The sequence below is a fragment of the Hippichthys cyanospilos genome, chromosome 5 (genome assembly GCF_059441005.1).
Source record: "Hippichthys cyanospilos isolate Australia breed blue-spotted pipefish chromosome 5, RoL_Hcya_1.0, whole genome shotgun sequence".
Taxonomy (NCBI): Eukaryota; Metazoa; Chordata; class Actinopteri; order Syngnathiformes; family Syngnathidae; genus Hippichthys; species Hippichthys cyanospilos.
Window position 1 is genome coordinate 3,669,785 of NC_142373.1, and position 15,548 is coordinate 3,685,332.

At 38.4% G+C, this 15,548-nt stretch overlaps 1 protein-coding gene across 1 annotated transcript in view; it reads right to left on the minus strand.

Moving 5' to 3' along the window:
- The window catches only part of LOC148423195 (contactin-associated protein-like 5), a 156,710-nt gene that overhangs the window by 12,915 nt on the left and 128,247 nt on the right, over window positions 1-15,548 (minus strand). The window contains exons 19-22 of the mRNA XM_088414813.1: window positions 4,599-4,817; window positions 2,678-2,811; window positions 1,655-1,742; window positions 1,372-1,572 (exon numbers count right to left, since the gene is read on the minus strand). Of these exons, the coding sequence (XP_088270939.1) occupies window positions 1,372-1,572; window positions 1,655-1,742; window positions 2,678-2,811; window positions 4,599-4,817 (642 nt within the window). The remainder of the gene's footprint in view (window positions 1-1,371; window positions 1,573-1,654; window positions 1,743-2,677; window positions 2,812-4,598; window positions 4,818-15,548) is intronic.

A 15,548-nucleotide genomic window follows, 5' to 3' on the forward strand; every position in this document is an offset into this window, starting at 1 on the left:
TGGCTCAATCACACAAGAGCAGCTGAAAGAAATGGGGGAAGAGGAAAGAGGAAAAAGGAAGGATTCTCCTACATGTTGTAATCAATTGTAATTTCAAGATTAAAGTCTGTGTTTTTTAATCATGTTTGGTCAGCTCCTTGCTTCACTTTAGTTAAACATGCGAGCGCTTCATGTAGGGCAACCACGGCTCACTGTGTTCCTGACTACATACAGCCAAGATATGAAAACAGATGTTAACAGTACAGTGGACCCCTGGGTTACAGTGTCCTTGGCTTACGTTTTTTTCATTTTGCGATCTGGAATACTACGTTTTTTTGTCCCCATTTACCCTCCTTTACGACAAAAAAAACCATCATGACCCTAGAGGGTTGGCGGTGTTATTTTGTCTCCATCTGCAGGCATTTTTAGGTAATTGCACTTATTTTCTGTTGCCCGACAAACTGCCTTCATGCAATACGTCACTACAATGCTGGTCTGCTATTGGTCGGCCTCTCCTCACAAAGATGCTGGTCTGCTATTGGTCGGCCTCCCTCGTTTCAAAATGTCAAAATGGTAGTTTAGTTCTATCGTGAGAGGTAACAAAACCGTATTTATAGTGCATTTTACTGCTTGATTCAAACTTGATGAAGAAGATGATTTATATCGAAACAAAGCTGGAGATAATCAAGAAATACGAAGCTAGCCTAGCCTCTAGGCTACCCTTACTAGGGAATATGGGCATAACAAGCGCCACTCAAAGGTAAATAAATTCTTTCTATATTTTTGATTTATATGTTTTCTGATTGTATACATGTATATTATATATATGTAGCACTTATTATACTATTTTGGTACCAATCTTTAATATATATGTACAATTTTGATGTTTTTACCTAGGGTTCTAAACTCATTTGCTATTTAACATAGGGTTGGATTGCCCGCCATACAGTGAATTCGCCTTATGAGCCCAATCACGGAGCGGATTAATCTCGTAACCCGGGGGGCCCACTGTACTATAGTTCATGAATAATGTTTCATAATTTAAGATTCAAGTAAATATATCTATTGCAGTAGTTAGACGTTCGAGGAGTGCCCGTCGTGTGTGCATTTACGGTTCCCTTTTATGTTTGGCATGCAAGGAACGTTCACACCGCGCCATATTTAGCTTTTTTTTTTTTTTAAAGGAAAACTGAGGGCGCGATAAGGGAAGCGCGAAGTAGCGAGCGCTCACTGATCACAAAAAAAGATGTAGCGTGAAGTGGTGAGGGAACACCGTATACAAACAGTGTACTGTATATAAAATTTGAGCATAATTGTGATATGAACATAATCTCATGTCAGGATCAAAGGTACTGTTGCATACACAAGTTTTACCATCAACTTTCAGCACACCTTGCAAAGATCGTGAGGAAGAATCTGCTAGTGCGCCACAATTTGATTGGACCAAAGGGCCGCGGACAGTGACCAATGAGCTTCCAGGGTTGGTGAGGGCTGCCTTTAGCAGTGCCACATTGTTGAACTGCACCAATGAGAGGCAGCCCACGAAACCCTTCGAAGCGGCCTCAGCTACCTCCTCGTGGAATGCATCTAACCCTGTGGAAATAAGTGAATAATATTTGGCTCAGACCCAGTTGTGGATTTTGGTTATTACCTTTAAAGAAAATGGAAAACTTACTGATGACCGTTCCCAGTGTCAAAGTTCTGATCAAGACTAGTTCTCCATCAAAAGAAAGGGTGTATTTTCTGTGGATGTCTTGGTCCACCTGTTTGAATAGGAAGCAAAAACAATCACAACACAAGTATAAATTTTAACACTACTTGAATGGTGTGATGATTAATTCTTTGATAACGGTGTGTATGCTTGTTGACTAAAGGATGATAAGGAAGCACTGGAAGCTTTGAAGCAAGGCGCAATGAACCTAAGAATGATTTCAGCCATCATTCACGAAAATGCAATCTTCAATAAATCTAATGTTTGCACTTTCACAAAATTGAAAACAACTTCAAATATTCTCTTGATCAACTGAGTGTGTTTTTGTCACAGAAAACACAACATATCTGTGCAAATAATTGATTGGACGCTATCAGGTCACCCGACCCAAATGCATCTCACACATCCTTTGAAAACAAGTGGAAAAAGGAAATTCCGTGCTTATCTCAAAGCATACTATCCTTCTATAATAGCTGGCGTATGGGAAACAATAAAGTAGCGTAAGTTTAGCTAGCTTACAGCATCAGCGTCCGACCCGAGGAGCTGACTTTGCATTCGGAGCCAAACCATGTTTACGACGTCTACCACGGAAATAACTCGTGTTATCCTTGGCACCTTTTGAAGCTGTAACGGCTCCATGATGTTTGGCTACTCTTCAAAGTTATAAACTAAACTGGCCGTTCATGCTGCTGCCCTTAGTCAGCAGGACACATTACATCCTCTATTTGTCATTAAGTCTTTTCAAAGTGTTTGGCTCCAGATGCCCCACAGCACTTTTTAAACACTTGAAAAGTTCTTCCCCGGGGAGTTTTTTTCCACGACCCAGCCAGCCTCATTAATACCAGGCCACGAGGCCTTTGTGAAAAAGTCTCAATTTGCATAATAAAGTAATTAATCAATGCTGATGCATTCTGACAGACACCACATTGCTGCTGGAATAAAAGCACGACATTTGAACACGGGTCCACCCGAGTGCGCCTGCCTCACCTGTACGTAGATTTTCTCCTCCACTCTGTGGATTCGTACTCGGTGGAGTCGTCCATCTGCCAGGTTAGTGACAGCGGGGCAGAAGACGTCTGGCTTCCTGTCCGTCTGCAGGTGGTACCAGATCTGCAGACTCCCTGGACGCGAGGAACGCACAGCACAAATGTGAACAGTGTGGCCCCTTTTACCTTTATTTATGTCACATTTGCTTTTGTCTGATGGAACTAACAAGTGTGAAAATCAAGCGGTGGGAGGAAATTAGAAAACTGCATAGCTGTGCAGATGTAGGTGTTTTTGTAAACACTTGAGGACGTCCGTCTTCAAAGAAATTAATGCGCTTTTTGAATTGTGAAGACTAGTCTTCAAAAACATTACATACATTTTTTGTACAAAATGAAGTTATTCTTAACGCAAACAAGCATTTTTGTGGACTAAAAATAAGCAATTTCCACATTTTTACTGGCAATTTAGTCTCCAAATAAACCAAAATTTGTTTACTTAAGCCATCCATTTTCTATAGCTGCTCATCCTCACAAGGGTCGCAGGCATGCTGGTGCCTATCCCAGCTGGCTTCGGCTAGTAGGCGGGGGACACTCTGAACTGGTTGCCTGCCAATTGCACGGAGACGAACAACCATTCACGCACCCAGTCACACCAAGGGACAATTTAGTATGTCCAGTTCACCTACTATGCATGTTTTTGGAGTGTGGGAGGAAGCAGGAGCGCCCGGAGAGAGCCCACGAGGGCTCGGGGAGGACATGCAAACTTCACACAGGAAGGCTGGAGCCAGGTGGATTCAAACTCGGGTTCTTGTAACTTTGAGGGGGATGTGCTAATGCTGCGCCACCGAGCCGCCCATTTTTACTTAATCAACGAAGCCAATTTCGAGTCTTCTAATAATCTATTTCATAAAATTGAAGACAATTTAGCCTATTATACAGTACATTTTCAAAAACAAAGATCATTTAACATTCAAAAATTACATTTTCGTAAACATTTATGACATTTATCTTGAAAAACAATCCTAAAACAAAGTAACATGCTTTATCAGGAGAACATTATTCATTATATAAAAACAAGAAATCGAGTTTGGAACAGAACAAAAATCAATGTCAACTGATAACTTTTTCATAAATGAACCTACCAAGTTTTTAAAAATATTGAAAATAAGATTTATTATAATAACAATTTTTTTGTATGTTCTGAATACAATGTAGTCTTGCGAAACAATGTGTTTTCAATAAGCATTGAAAATATTTTCAACACAACTAATAATAAATAGGAGTATACGGTTTTTGTGACAGTTTTAGCATACACTGGTCCTTACGTAATTTAACCGTTTACTGGACACAGAGGATGTTTTCAGCCGATAGTCTAAACAGGCAAATGCGCCCTTTATTAGGCACACGTTTTTCTATTTTTAAGTTTAAAAAAAGAAAAGAATTTTCAGGATTTTAGAGAAATTTGGGGATACGTTAGAATTCAAGCAATGACTGTTACGAACGGTTTGTATAGAATATCAGACTAAGCGGACGCTGTGCCCAGTAGAGGGTTGAGACGATTTCCTAATTTGGGGTTTTTAATGAAGTTACAATCGAGTAGATGTTTGCTGTATATTTTGAAGACGGCTAAGAACCGCGTGACTTTTTTTTTTGTGAAGACTGAAAACAATTCAAAATCTGTAACATAAGTACTTGTTTTGGGAAAGTTGCAGGTCAATTTAGTCTTGAGTGAAACAAAAGAAATGATTTTCTTCAAAAACCTACCCATGAAAACAATTTCATGCTTAATTAACTCAGTACAATTGTTTTTTAACTACAAGCGTTAAATTTGATGTGGTACGGACAACTCCAACGTTTTTCTACCACATACAATCAAATTCTTTATACTCTATGAATACATGCGAGCCAATCTGTGCACGCACCGTTCCTGGCCACGATTACTGCAATGTACTGGCGGCTAAGGGTGCTGACAGATAACAGCATGGCGGGACTCTGCGAGGTAATGAAGCTGAATGAAAAGTCCTCTCTGGCGCGACTGCTGCTGCTGCTCTCCACCTGCAAGCTTTTGTTCAGCATCACAGAGAAAGGCTCCTGAAGTGTGTAGGTCAGCGATGACTCTTTGTCAAAGGAAACTGACACCTCTGCAAAGAAACCACAACCGCAATTCATTGGTGATTGGTAAAGAAGATGTATAAAATGTCAAGATAGGACAAAACTTAAAACAAATGTTAAAAAAAAACAAATAAATATAATAAAACGAAAAGTGACTCTCATGTTACGCTTGCCAGAAGATCAGTTGTTTATATTAGGGGTTTCAAACTTTTTGGAGTCAGGGGCCCCTTTTCAAAAGCAAATTTTTCAAAGACCCCCTTGCAAATGTTAGCAGAAAAAAAATGTTAATTTGAGACAAATATGAGTGCCCTTTTTTATTTACGAGCAGATTCAATTTGACAGCCAGTATATTTGTTACTTTTCAGCTATACTGAAGGTTAGAAAATAAAAATAGCAAATTGCACACCTCCTTAAAGCAAATCGGGTCAATTGTCCCTCAAAAACAGCATTACAAAATAAAATGCTGCTTTAGCTTTGCTAGCTTCATCGCCTCGTTAGCAAGCAATTGTTGACACAAAACATATTTTGACAAATTTCAAAATTATTCTATTTTAAACAATACATGTATATTAAACTGTTTGGATTGAATGCTTTATAGAAGACTCATGAATATATATATATATATATATATATATATATATATATATATATACACACACACACACACACACACACACACACACACATAACATCTGCAGGGGAAACATTTTTTTTAATTTCACGGACCCCCTGCAGTCAGGCCACAGGTGCCCGGGGACCCCACTTTGAGAACCACCATCTCATTTTTCATAATTTGGCTGTTTATGTTTCCAAAATCCACTTTTCTATAGGTCAGTCCCCACGCATACCCAAGGTCCTCTAATCCAGCCTGTTTTCGATGTGACCTTCCAACAACAAATCCGATTCAAATGACCAGCTAATCAGCAAGCGCTGCAGAGGCCTAAATAACTGGGGTCTCCTAGTACAATATTTTCAATTACATGCTTCCAAATTGCAGCTGAAAGTAATGTCTGATACTGATATCAACCCGATATGATATCAGCAGGAGTGAGATTTTTTTTTCAAATTCTCTTTTGTTTTCATTTATTTATTTTTAAACATGAAATGTGACAAGACACTTGATGAAGTGTTGCAATAGAATAAAAGAAATCATTTTTCGATCGGGACACGAATCGAACACGAACACGAATTTCAGTCGCCAACTGTATCTTTTTTTGAGGCCACCCCCCGGGGCCACTCAAACAAGCCTTTCACTACCAATTCCTTTTTTCTTAAAATACGCCATATATTAGGTAATTGTTTATAAGTAATGAATACTAAGAAATTTTACGGACTGGTATATAAACCGCAGCAGCAAAATACGAGCAAAAAATTGATTTTTGTCAAGGATAAGCCGCACTGGACTACAAGCCGCAGATAATAACATCAGATCTTTACGCAAAAAAATGATATATGAAGTTTATAATTTTTTTTAGTTATTTAATTTTTTTGTAACAGTCTGCTAACTGCTAGCAACAGCCTGTCTTTAACAGACTGAATATGCCTACATGATTATCCATCCATCCATTTTCTATAGCCGCTTATCCCCACATAGGTCGCAGGCTTGCTGGCTTCTATCTCACCTGGCTTCGGGCAGTAGGCGGGGGACACCCTGAAATGGTTGCCAGCCAATCGCAGGGCGCACAGAGACGAATGACCAATCACACCTAAGGACAATTTAGTATGTCCAATTTACCTGCCATGCGTGTTTTTGGGGAGTGAGAGGAAGCCGGAGTGCCCGGAGGAGAGAACATGCAAACTCCACACAGGAAGGCCGGAGCCAGGAGGATTTGAACCGGGACCTTTGAACTGTGAGGTGGACGTGCTATTCACTGCGACACTGAGCCAGCCCCTGCATGATTAGTCCCAACATATTTATAGAAGATGGATGGATGGATATGTTAGTTAAATAGCAGTTCAAAATCGAAATCAATACTTCAATAGCATCTTTTTTTGTCTCCCTTTGTTTGATAGTTTATTTTACTGAACATAACACATTCTACATAATTCCTATACAATCATAAATACAAATATACAATCACATATACTGTGTACTGTATATAAAATTTGCACATCACAAATTCACCCATAATTTTATATATTCTCTTATTAAATTAAGAAATTTATATGTTTTAATGATATATTGTTTTAACTCTTTTTGAGCACAGCCATTGATTCACATCTTTTCAGTTCTATTTAATAGTTTTTCCATAAATTGACACCTAGAACAGATACATTTGCTTGCTGGTGGCTAGCAAAAAAACAAAAAACAAAACAAAAAAAACCCAAAACAAACAAACAAACAAAACACAGATAAACCACACTGGACTAAAAACCGCAGGGCTCAAAATGAGGAAAAAGTCGTGGCTTACAGTCCAAAAAATATGTCATAGTTAAAAAAATTCCCACTTCCACAGAATAGGTTACAGGCCCGGTGATTTTTTTTCTGGGATGGCGGTACGTTGAAGTTGGTAGTTATGTCATGTAATGGCAAGGAAAACTACAATTAATGAATGGATCATGGGGCCAAGTCAAGGAAGTAGTGAGTTAAAGGCCAAGCATGGTCTCTGAAGAAAATTTGTGGGGGAAGAGCATTATAGATGAGGATGGTAGCGGTGGGTGGGGGTCAGGCTCTGCTGGTGGGTTAGTGACCACTCACCACAATCTTGCTTACTGTACGTTTGTTCAAATAGAAACGAAGACACCACATGCTTGTTCAGCCAGACTACTTGGATGAGAGGAAAAGTAACATGTGAACATACTCATATCATTCATACCATTCATACCAATCACTGTCAATTATTCTATGAACATTAAAAAAAAAAAAAAAATCCTCGCATGATTTTTCAAGTGTCAAGGACTTTTCAAGTTACTCAAGGACTTGTTTCACATTGCCGAAATGCTCACATAATTGGGACTTGGATGACTCACGATTTTTTATCCTTTGCTTGACATGCCGTGCTTTAGCGAACGTATAAATGTGACTTGAACATTCATGCAGCCTTTAAGTGAACTTGCACATTTTTTTTTCCGTCGAGGACCATGTGCAGCCTACACAGTGGAGTGTGATTCACCTGGATCAATGATGGAATATGATACGTTGCACCACTACTATTCAAACAGAAAACAAGGGTCCGAAACAGTAGCACCACTGCTGACATCTACTGTATTCCACTTCGTTTTGATCATGTGTGTTCTGCATGCTAGGTCCTGACAATGCTGTGTGGACGAAGGGGAGCAGGAATTGGAATGCACTTGTATATGAGTGCTAAAATTGGAGATTTTCTACGGATACATATATAATTCCAATACAGATTTTTGGCACATATTGGACCAAAATCCGATATCGTTCTCGGATCGCGACATCCCAACAAATAACGATCCTGAAATTTTGAATCAGGTGTATTGGAGGATGTTTACCATATTTTCTGCACTATAAGGCGCACCTAAAAGCCTTAATTTTTTATATAAAAGCTGACGGGCGCCTTATCATCAGGTGCGCCTTATACATGGATCAATATTGAGATTGGGATTCGTAGATGGGTTATGAACTGATAAAATAAGCTTTACCTGTTTCTTTTGTGTGTTTACAGTTGATCATATCATCATAGTTGGTCATATTGACGTTGAGTTATTATGCTATTGAGAGTTTAGAGTTATTATTTGAGTTATTATTGTTATTACTTTGAGTGTTACTATATTGTTATTGAAAAAGTTTTAAAATACGTCATAATTGAGGGTGCGCCTTATAATCCGGTGCGCCTTATAGTGTGGAAAATACAGTACATTGAAAACAAGCTGGATAGGGGATCTCAAGATAATCCTCCAGAAAATTATTTGGAGGGAAAAACATACGTGGAGCCGTACTAGTCAGGAGGGGGCATAGACATGACAGCCACATTGACAGCTGTTTTTCCTTCCATTCATCTCAATGTGTGTCATTTTCTGTGTGAAACTGTGACGAATCTGAGTAAGTCTCAGAAAGTTCCAGGGTTAATTCTGATGGGCTGAAAGATGTTTCATCCGTAGTGACTCTTAAAAATTGTGGAATTTACTCAGAAACGTCACCAAGAAAATGAGGGCATTGACTACATTTCATTGTCACTGTACACATGTAAATGGAATCTTCCTCCATCTTCCTCCTTGACCGGAGCCAACGTGTGGTGAACAGTTGGTGTTCAAGATGTGTAGTTACATGATGTGTTGTTACACAAATACAAAGTCAATCATCGAACTTGAGCTTAGCATGTCCTGGGGCCAAGTGGACATATTGACACCTTAACACTTGAATCATGATGTTTATTTTGGACAATCTGTGATGACCACAGAAGTCCAAAAACAAGATACCACTCAGGTGAGAGGGTCTTCCTCCCAAATCACACCCTTCCAGGTCGATGTGTTATTGCCAACGTTAGACACTGAAGTACCCCAGTAGAACACTCATCTGCACTCCAACCAACTCAGAAAAGCGTGGGCATTTGAAATGTTATTTGGTGCATTATTACAAATAAGTCATGAACTGCTCCCCCACCCTGATGGTTGGAGGCTATTGGAGTAAACAAAAAATTACAGGCACTTAGCCAAATAGTCTGATGCTGCACCAAAGACCTGTTTGCTCTAGGCCATACAGTATGTATAAACCCCCTGACAGCTTAGCTCTTACACAGAAACTTCTCCATTACAAAAAAAAAGTGACTGCTAGAGGAAGGGTTATAAGTTTTTAATATCATTTGAAAAAAGAAATCGTGAACTCAATTTATTAGAATTGAGAAACATGTTTTTGGAACTACACCAGGGTTTTCATCATATGCAGTGCTTTTTTTTAAAACAACAAACACGAGATGTTAATAAGCTTATTTGGCTTTTTTTTTTTCCTGGAATAAAATGTATTTTTCACTGAAAAAAATGTAATTTCTCCAAACACGTAAGAGAAATCAATGAACGTAATGTGTTTTTGTAAAAAATGGAAGCCGGATAAACCTTGTAAAGTGCGCAGACCAATTGATCCATGCAAAGAGGATTCTTAAAAATTGAAGATGATTTACACTATCTAATCAAATTGCATGTCTCTTAAAGATAACTGAATAAACATAATGCACATATTTTCACTACCCGAAAAAAGAAACCTAATTGAACTCTGGAAAAGCTTATGCCTCTTTTATGTTCAATAGAAAGTCCTTTAATTTTCATATATTTTGTTAGGACTCCAGGGCTCACATATTTATTGAACTTCAACCCAACTTCATTAAGCGTGAAGAGAAGAACCGTCATTAACGAGCCCATTAAAGCGATCGGTCACATGTTCTACATTGTAAGCGTATGGCGTAGGGTCTCATCGTGAAACGTTCTCGCCGGGAGCACACAACGTTCTTTTGTTCCCAATGCGACCCCCCCAAAAAAACAATTTGTTTGCCGTCAACGACAGCGGCTGCAAATGAGAATCGAACAACTGTCGTCACGCTGTGAAGTCACGCTTGATTTATATCATCCTCCCACCTCACCACATGACTTCTTTTTCTCTACATACAGACATCAATGGCTTGGCCGCCATATTTTCTCTCTGGGCTGGGTGAGTAGACTTAGAAATTAGTCCAGAAAGACATTTCATTCATTTCCAGATCTTACACGATGTGCGTAACTCAAGATCAAGCGTAATTATGCTTCCAAGACCCTAGTGAGAATAAACGGGTTATAAAATAGTAGCCGTACATTTCCACAAACAAAAGGAGAACAGGCATGGTCCCAAAATGTGGACGCACCAAGGGCACACAAGCGGAACCTTGGAGAGTACCACTCCTGTTATAATAACATGCACAGTGGTACCTAATGTAGATCTCATTTGAGGCAACATCAAAGGATTGACTGTGTTCATGTTTGGCTTTTTCTTACTACACTCCACTGAAAGCACAATGGTATAAGAAGAAAAAGAAAATGATTGATATAATGAAATTGCTCTGTTTAGGAATTGTTGTGACTGGCGTGGTGCATTACACTTTGTGTTTGAAGAAACTCAACATTAGTCATCAACAAAGTGGGGCAGTGGTTTAGAAGGGGTGCCTCACAGTGCTGAGACATTGGGCTTCAAGTCAAAGCTCTGGCTTTGTTGTATAGCGTTTATGTTAATGTGTTCCCCTTGCTTCTGTGAGGTTTACTTTAACAATTTCAAGTCCCAAAAAATACACTGTTTTTTGATAACCCCAAATTGTCCACAGTCATTGATACAGTCACTCCTAATTGCCAAAATATGTGTGTTAGAGTGAGAACATGGGTACTAAGAAATACATCCAAGATGTGTTTTGATGGAATAATTGTATATATGTCAATATGTTATTGTCACCCTTGTGAGGCATGTTGGTGAGGTGTGTGGGAAAGGTGGATCCAAAAAGGCAGAGAAGCTGGGAGGAGATGTACTCCAAAACAAATGGTTTATTTACAAGGAAGGACAGGGCAATGCACGAACGGCAAGGGATCCAAAAGTAAGAGCAGAACTCAACAACAAAACAGAACTCACGGGGAAACGGTGACAGGAAAGCATGGAAATCTCGGGACTGGAACAGGTGACGACAACCGGTAGCAAAATTGACGACGTATGAAAATGGGCATAAGACAATGACCTGACAGCTAGCTGCAACCAAACTGGAACTTAAATAGACAGCACGATAGTTAGAAATATAAGAAAAAGCTGGACAGAACGAGAGGTGGGGGAATCTGATTGGCTGACACATGGGGCTGGGACACACAGGCAACAGGTGGAACAAATCACATAAGCAAGGCAGGTTCGAGGGAAATCAAATAGGAACAAGATACGAGAACTAAAAAACCCACTACTTGAAAATACAAAGAAATCCCTAAAACAGAAAACTCACAACAGAAACCTGACAGTCATCATATAAAAACACATTGCTTGCACACCTATTGGCACGTACACACCTTGGTTCTCTGTCCATCTTTTGCAAAAGATTGTTCTTGACTCAGACTTAGCCTTTCCTCCAGTCTCTTATCATTGATAACTCTGACATGTTTTAACCCTCTCAGGCTCAAATTAAATTTCTCACTTTTTTTTTCAAACGTCTAAAAAAAAATGCCTCAACCAATATTAATGTGGAACACCTAGGGGACTCTCATGTTATTGATGCAAATTTGCAACGCCTCCCTGGAGAGGTTAATACATGTGTTCAGTTTAAACGTGTTGGGAAGTGGTAAAACAATTGTGAACGTCTTAGGCTGTTAAATCATATAGATTTCTCCCAGTTCTAAATATAACAGAGCTCAAAATCAGCCTGTGACTTGTGTTAAGTTGATTGTATGTAATAACCAATAATAAAAAAAAAAGAAATGAGATGAATGAGATGAGCAGATTTAGGTGTTGTTATAACATAGATACGGTACTCTTAATTCAACTATCTGCCCAGTTCATAGTTGCTGACTCAACACAAGAAAAATGGCTGAGCACCAACGTACCTGCGTTTGATGTTGTTAAAAGATGGACAAAGCTCACGCTCCCTATAGGGCTTGGGAACCTCTTTGGGTTGTAGGTTGAAGCAAACGTCAGCTACAAAAACGTTAACAAAGGCAATGCTTATGCTGTGATGTCAATGCTTTGCAAAAATGTCAGGAAGGGATTGGAGTGGGCAAGCAATTCAACAGTTGGTGATTTTTGTTTCACAATTTAGTAAGAGGTAAAATTGAAAGCTTAAAACTGGACCAAACGCCAACAATTGGAACGCGTCCCCACTTGAGCCCTACAATTGATTGGTGACTATGCCGCTGCATGCTAGAAGTCACGAGTGATAAGCTCCAGGTCACTCTTATTAGGGATTAGATTTTCATGCTAAAGTCATGGGGCAGATAGTAATGCGGTTCCCCCTGAAGGAACAACTACTTACTTTTTTTTCAACTATGTTCTGAGCTCCTACCTGCCTTGCAGCGCTCTGTAGCCCAAATCTGATAGAGTGCCATCAGGGTGTTTATAGCAGAAAAAGGTCCCTGGTAACAGTGTGGTCACAAGAAACCAAACATGTGCCTCTCTCAAGAGTCTTCTCTAGCAAAGGATGGCGGGGACTAAAAAAGCCAATGATCCGAAACAGTAAGTCGTTTAGGCGAACCTACCGACCGAATCGCCAAGATAAAAGAAGCGGGTCTCGGTAGATAAAATAAATGGAGCCCAACAGGGCCATAAAAAAAGAAAAAAAAAGAAAAAAAGGAACATGGCCGAGAGAATCTCCACACTGCAGGGAGAAAGGGGAACAAATGATTGGATTCGGCCTTCCAGAGAAATAAGAAGCTTGCCTTAATCCTTGCAGAGGACGGTGGCAAGAGAGGACACAAATATGATGCGTAATATATTGCCAAGGTGACAGCAGGACTTCATTGAAATCATTTCAGTATTAAGTGGGAGTATATGTTCTTTACACTGTTGGCTTGTACCCACTTTGTGTCAAGTAAGAGGATTAATATGCCAAGTTGTGATCTGATTGGCCATTTTATTAAAGGAGGGCATTTATATAACACGGATCCCTAATTTGCGCTTTAAGGATTGGATACACTAATTAGTCATGAAACACATTTGGGAATAAGGTTACATTGGGATTCTTTGTCTTTCTCTAAAGGTCTCATCCAGAAAGCCTTCCTAGCCACCGCATGCGTCATGAAATTCTATCATACCAGTCTACTTATTTATTGAGCGCTATTCTTTGTAAAATAGTGAGAAACCAACAGATGGAATTAAATACATGACGCCACTTGCACAAGTTCAAAATCAATCAGTGCTTGGATAGAAAAAGATATATGGTTTCTCAATAAAAATGGCATCAAAACATTTTTTCCTCCTTCTCACTGGTTGCGTGAAAGCAATCCTTCTCAAATAGTGGGCTGCCCCTTGGAGGAGGTGATGTGATGATAGGGAGGCACGTAAGGAAATTTGCTTTCGTGCCGTATAGTGGAATTGCACATCAACAGCAGTGGTGCTTTCGTTGTCAAAGAGTGCGGGAGTTTAGAACTTTTTCCATTGCAGGCGACAACATGTTTATATCAATTTAATGATTTAGAAAAAAAATCAGCACAATGTTTTATATACATTTCTTCAGGTTAAAATATTTAAGATATTGGCGTTAATGTTCCACTTCAATTTATATTTAACATTATTTATTCATTTATTTGTTTTTTCAGCATCAAATGGTTCTGTTAAAAATATTTCTAGTTTTAATCAGCATTGTCATTTTTTTTGACAAAAAAAGATACAATTTTAAGTATACTGTACTTATGCACTTTTCAATTTTCATAGAACATAGTCACCATAAATAATTGAGAAGCAGTGTATTAAAGCAATCTTAAGACAGCTCCATGTAATTATTTGTCAAGGCAAATAAGTAGACAGGACTGATACATCTTTCCATTGTCTTGTATTTATCTGCCTCATATTTTAGCTCAAATCATGACGAATGTGAATCTTACAATTTCTCAGTCAATACTGACAAAAGGTGGGACTGTGGAGAGTTGTGAGACTCAGATTGGTCACAATCTCACAAAGAAAATGATGCGGATTGAAAAGGAGATGAATCGAAGGAAAGAGAGCCGTCAACAAGGCCATGTCACATCTCTACAGTCTCCTGGCATGTATGGCCGTGTGCATGTTATCAAGAGCAATTTTAAACAATAAAATGTGAAAAAAAAAGTGCCATTTTCATTGATAAATCATGTATACATATATATATATATATATATATATATATATATATATACACACACACACGATTTACACACATATATATATATATATATATATATATATATATATATATATATATATATATATTTTTTTTTTTTTTTTTTTCTTTTTTTTAAACTAACTTTTTATACTGTCATTATTAAGTCAACTCTCTCTGAGTGGAGTGAATGACATAAGATTTTTTTAAAGATGCAATATGATAAATAATATTGCGATGGAAAAAAACGATCCACGGTACATTACCATATTTATTTAATTGAAATGTCAGCATACTTGTCTTCTTCCAAATGAAGAATACAAACTATTAATGATAACAATTACTTTTTGCTCTAAAACCTTGTTAACGATTCAGTAAAACGCCAATTAAACACAATGTTTTAATTTTAATAGTTGTCCAACACTATCCATACTCATTCAAATGAGTTTTTCTCTTTACATACAAACATTTATTTAAATATCTTTTTTTTTTTTTTTTTTAGGATAAACGGCTTAAGTGAAAATGAATTGACGGAAGGATCTTTGTTGTTTTGTGGTCTGGTTATTTAAGTTTTTTTGCATACCGCGTTTGTCATCTTGTCCTCACCAAACATTTTCAACCTCTGTAGCAGAACAGAAGGAAACTGCCCACAACAAAATATGGCTAGACTGGAACATGGCAGCTGTAACAAGCCTAGGTTATAGTCTGCATGCAGTGCAAAGTCAGACGGGATATAGCTGGGCTGAATGGCAACCCTGACGGGGACCAGCTGGATAGAAAATACCTAGATGGGCATTTTTCAAAGGACAGCGACTGCAACAATATCCAAGGAAATTCAATATATATTTTTCTCTCTTAATTTAACGCAAAAAATTGTATCTGATGAAAAGTTACCTGTCTAATTAACTTTGTTTATCATTGCTGTTCAATTTAGTCCAAAACATAAATTCATAAACATTTTTCAGTGGATGGTTTTTGTGGACTGCTATTACACACAGCAGAGAGAACACAGAGAAA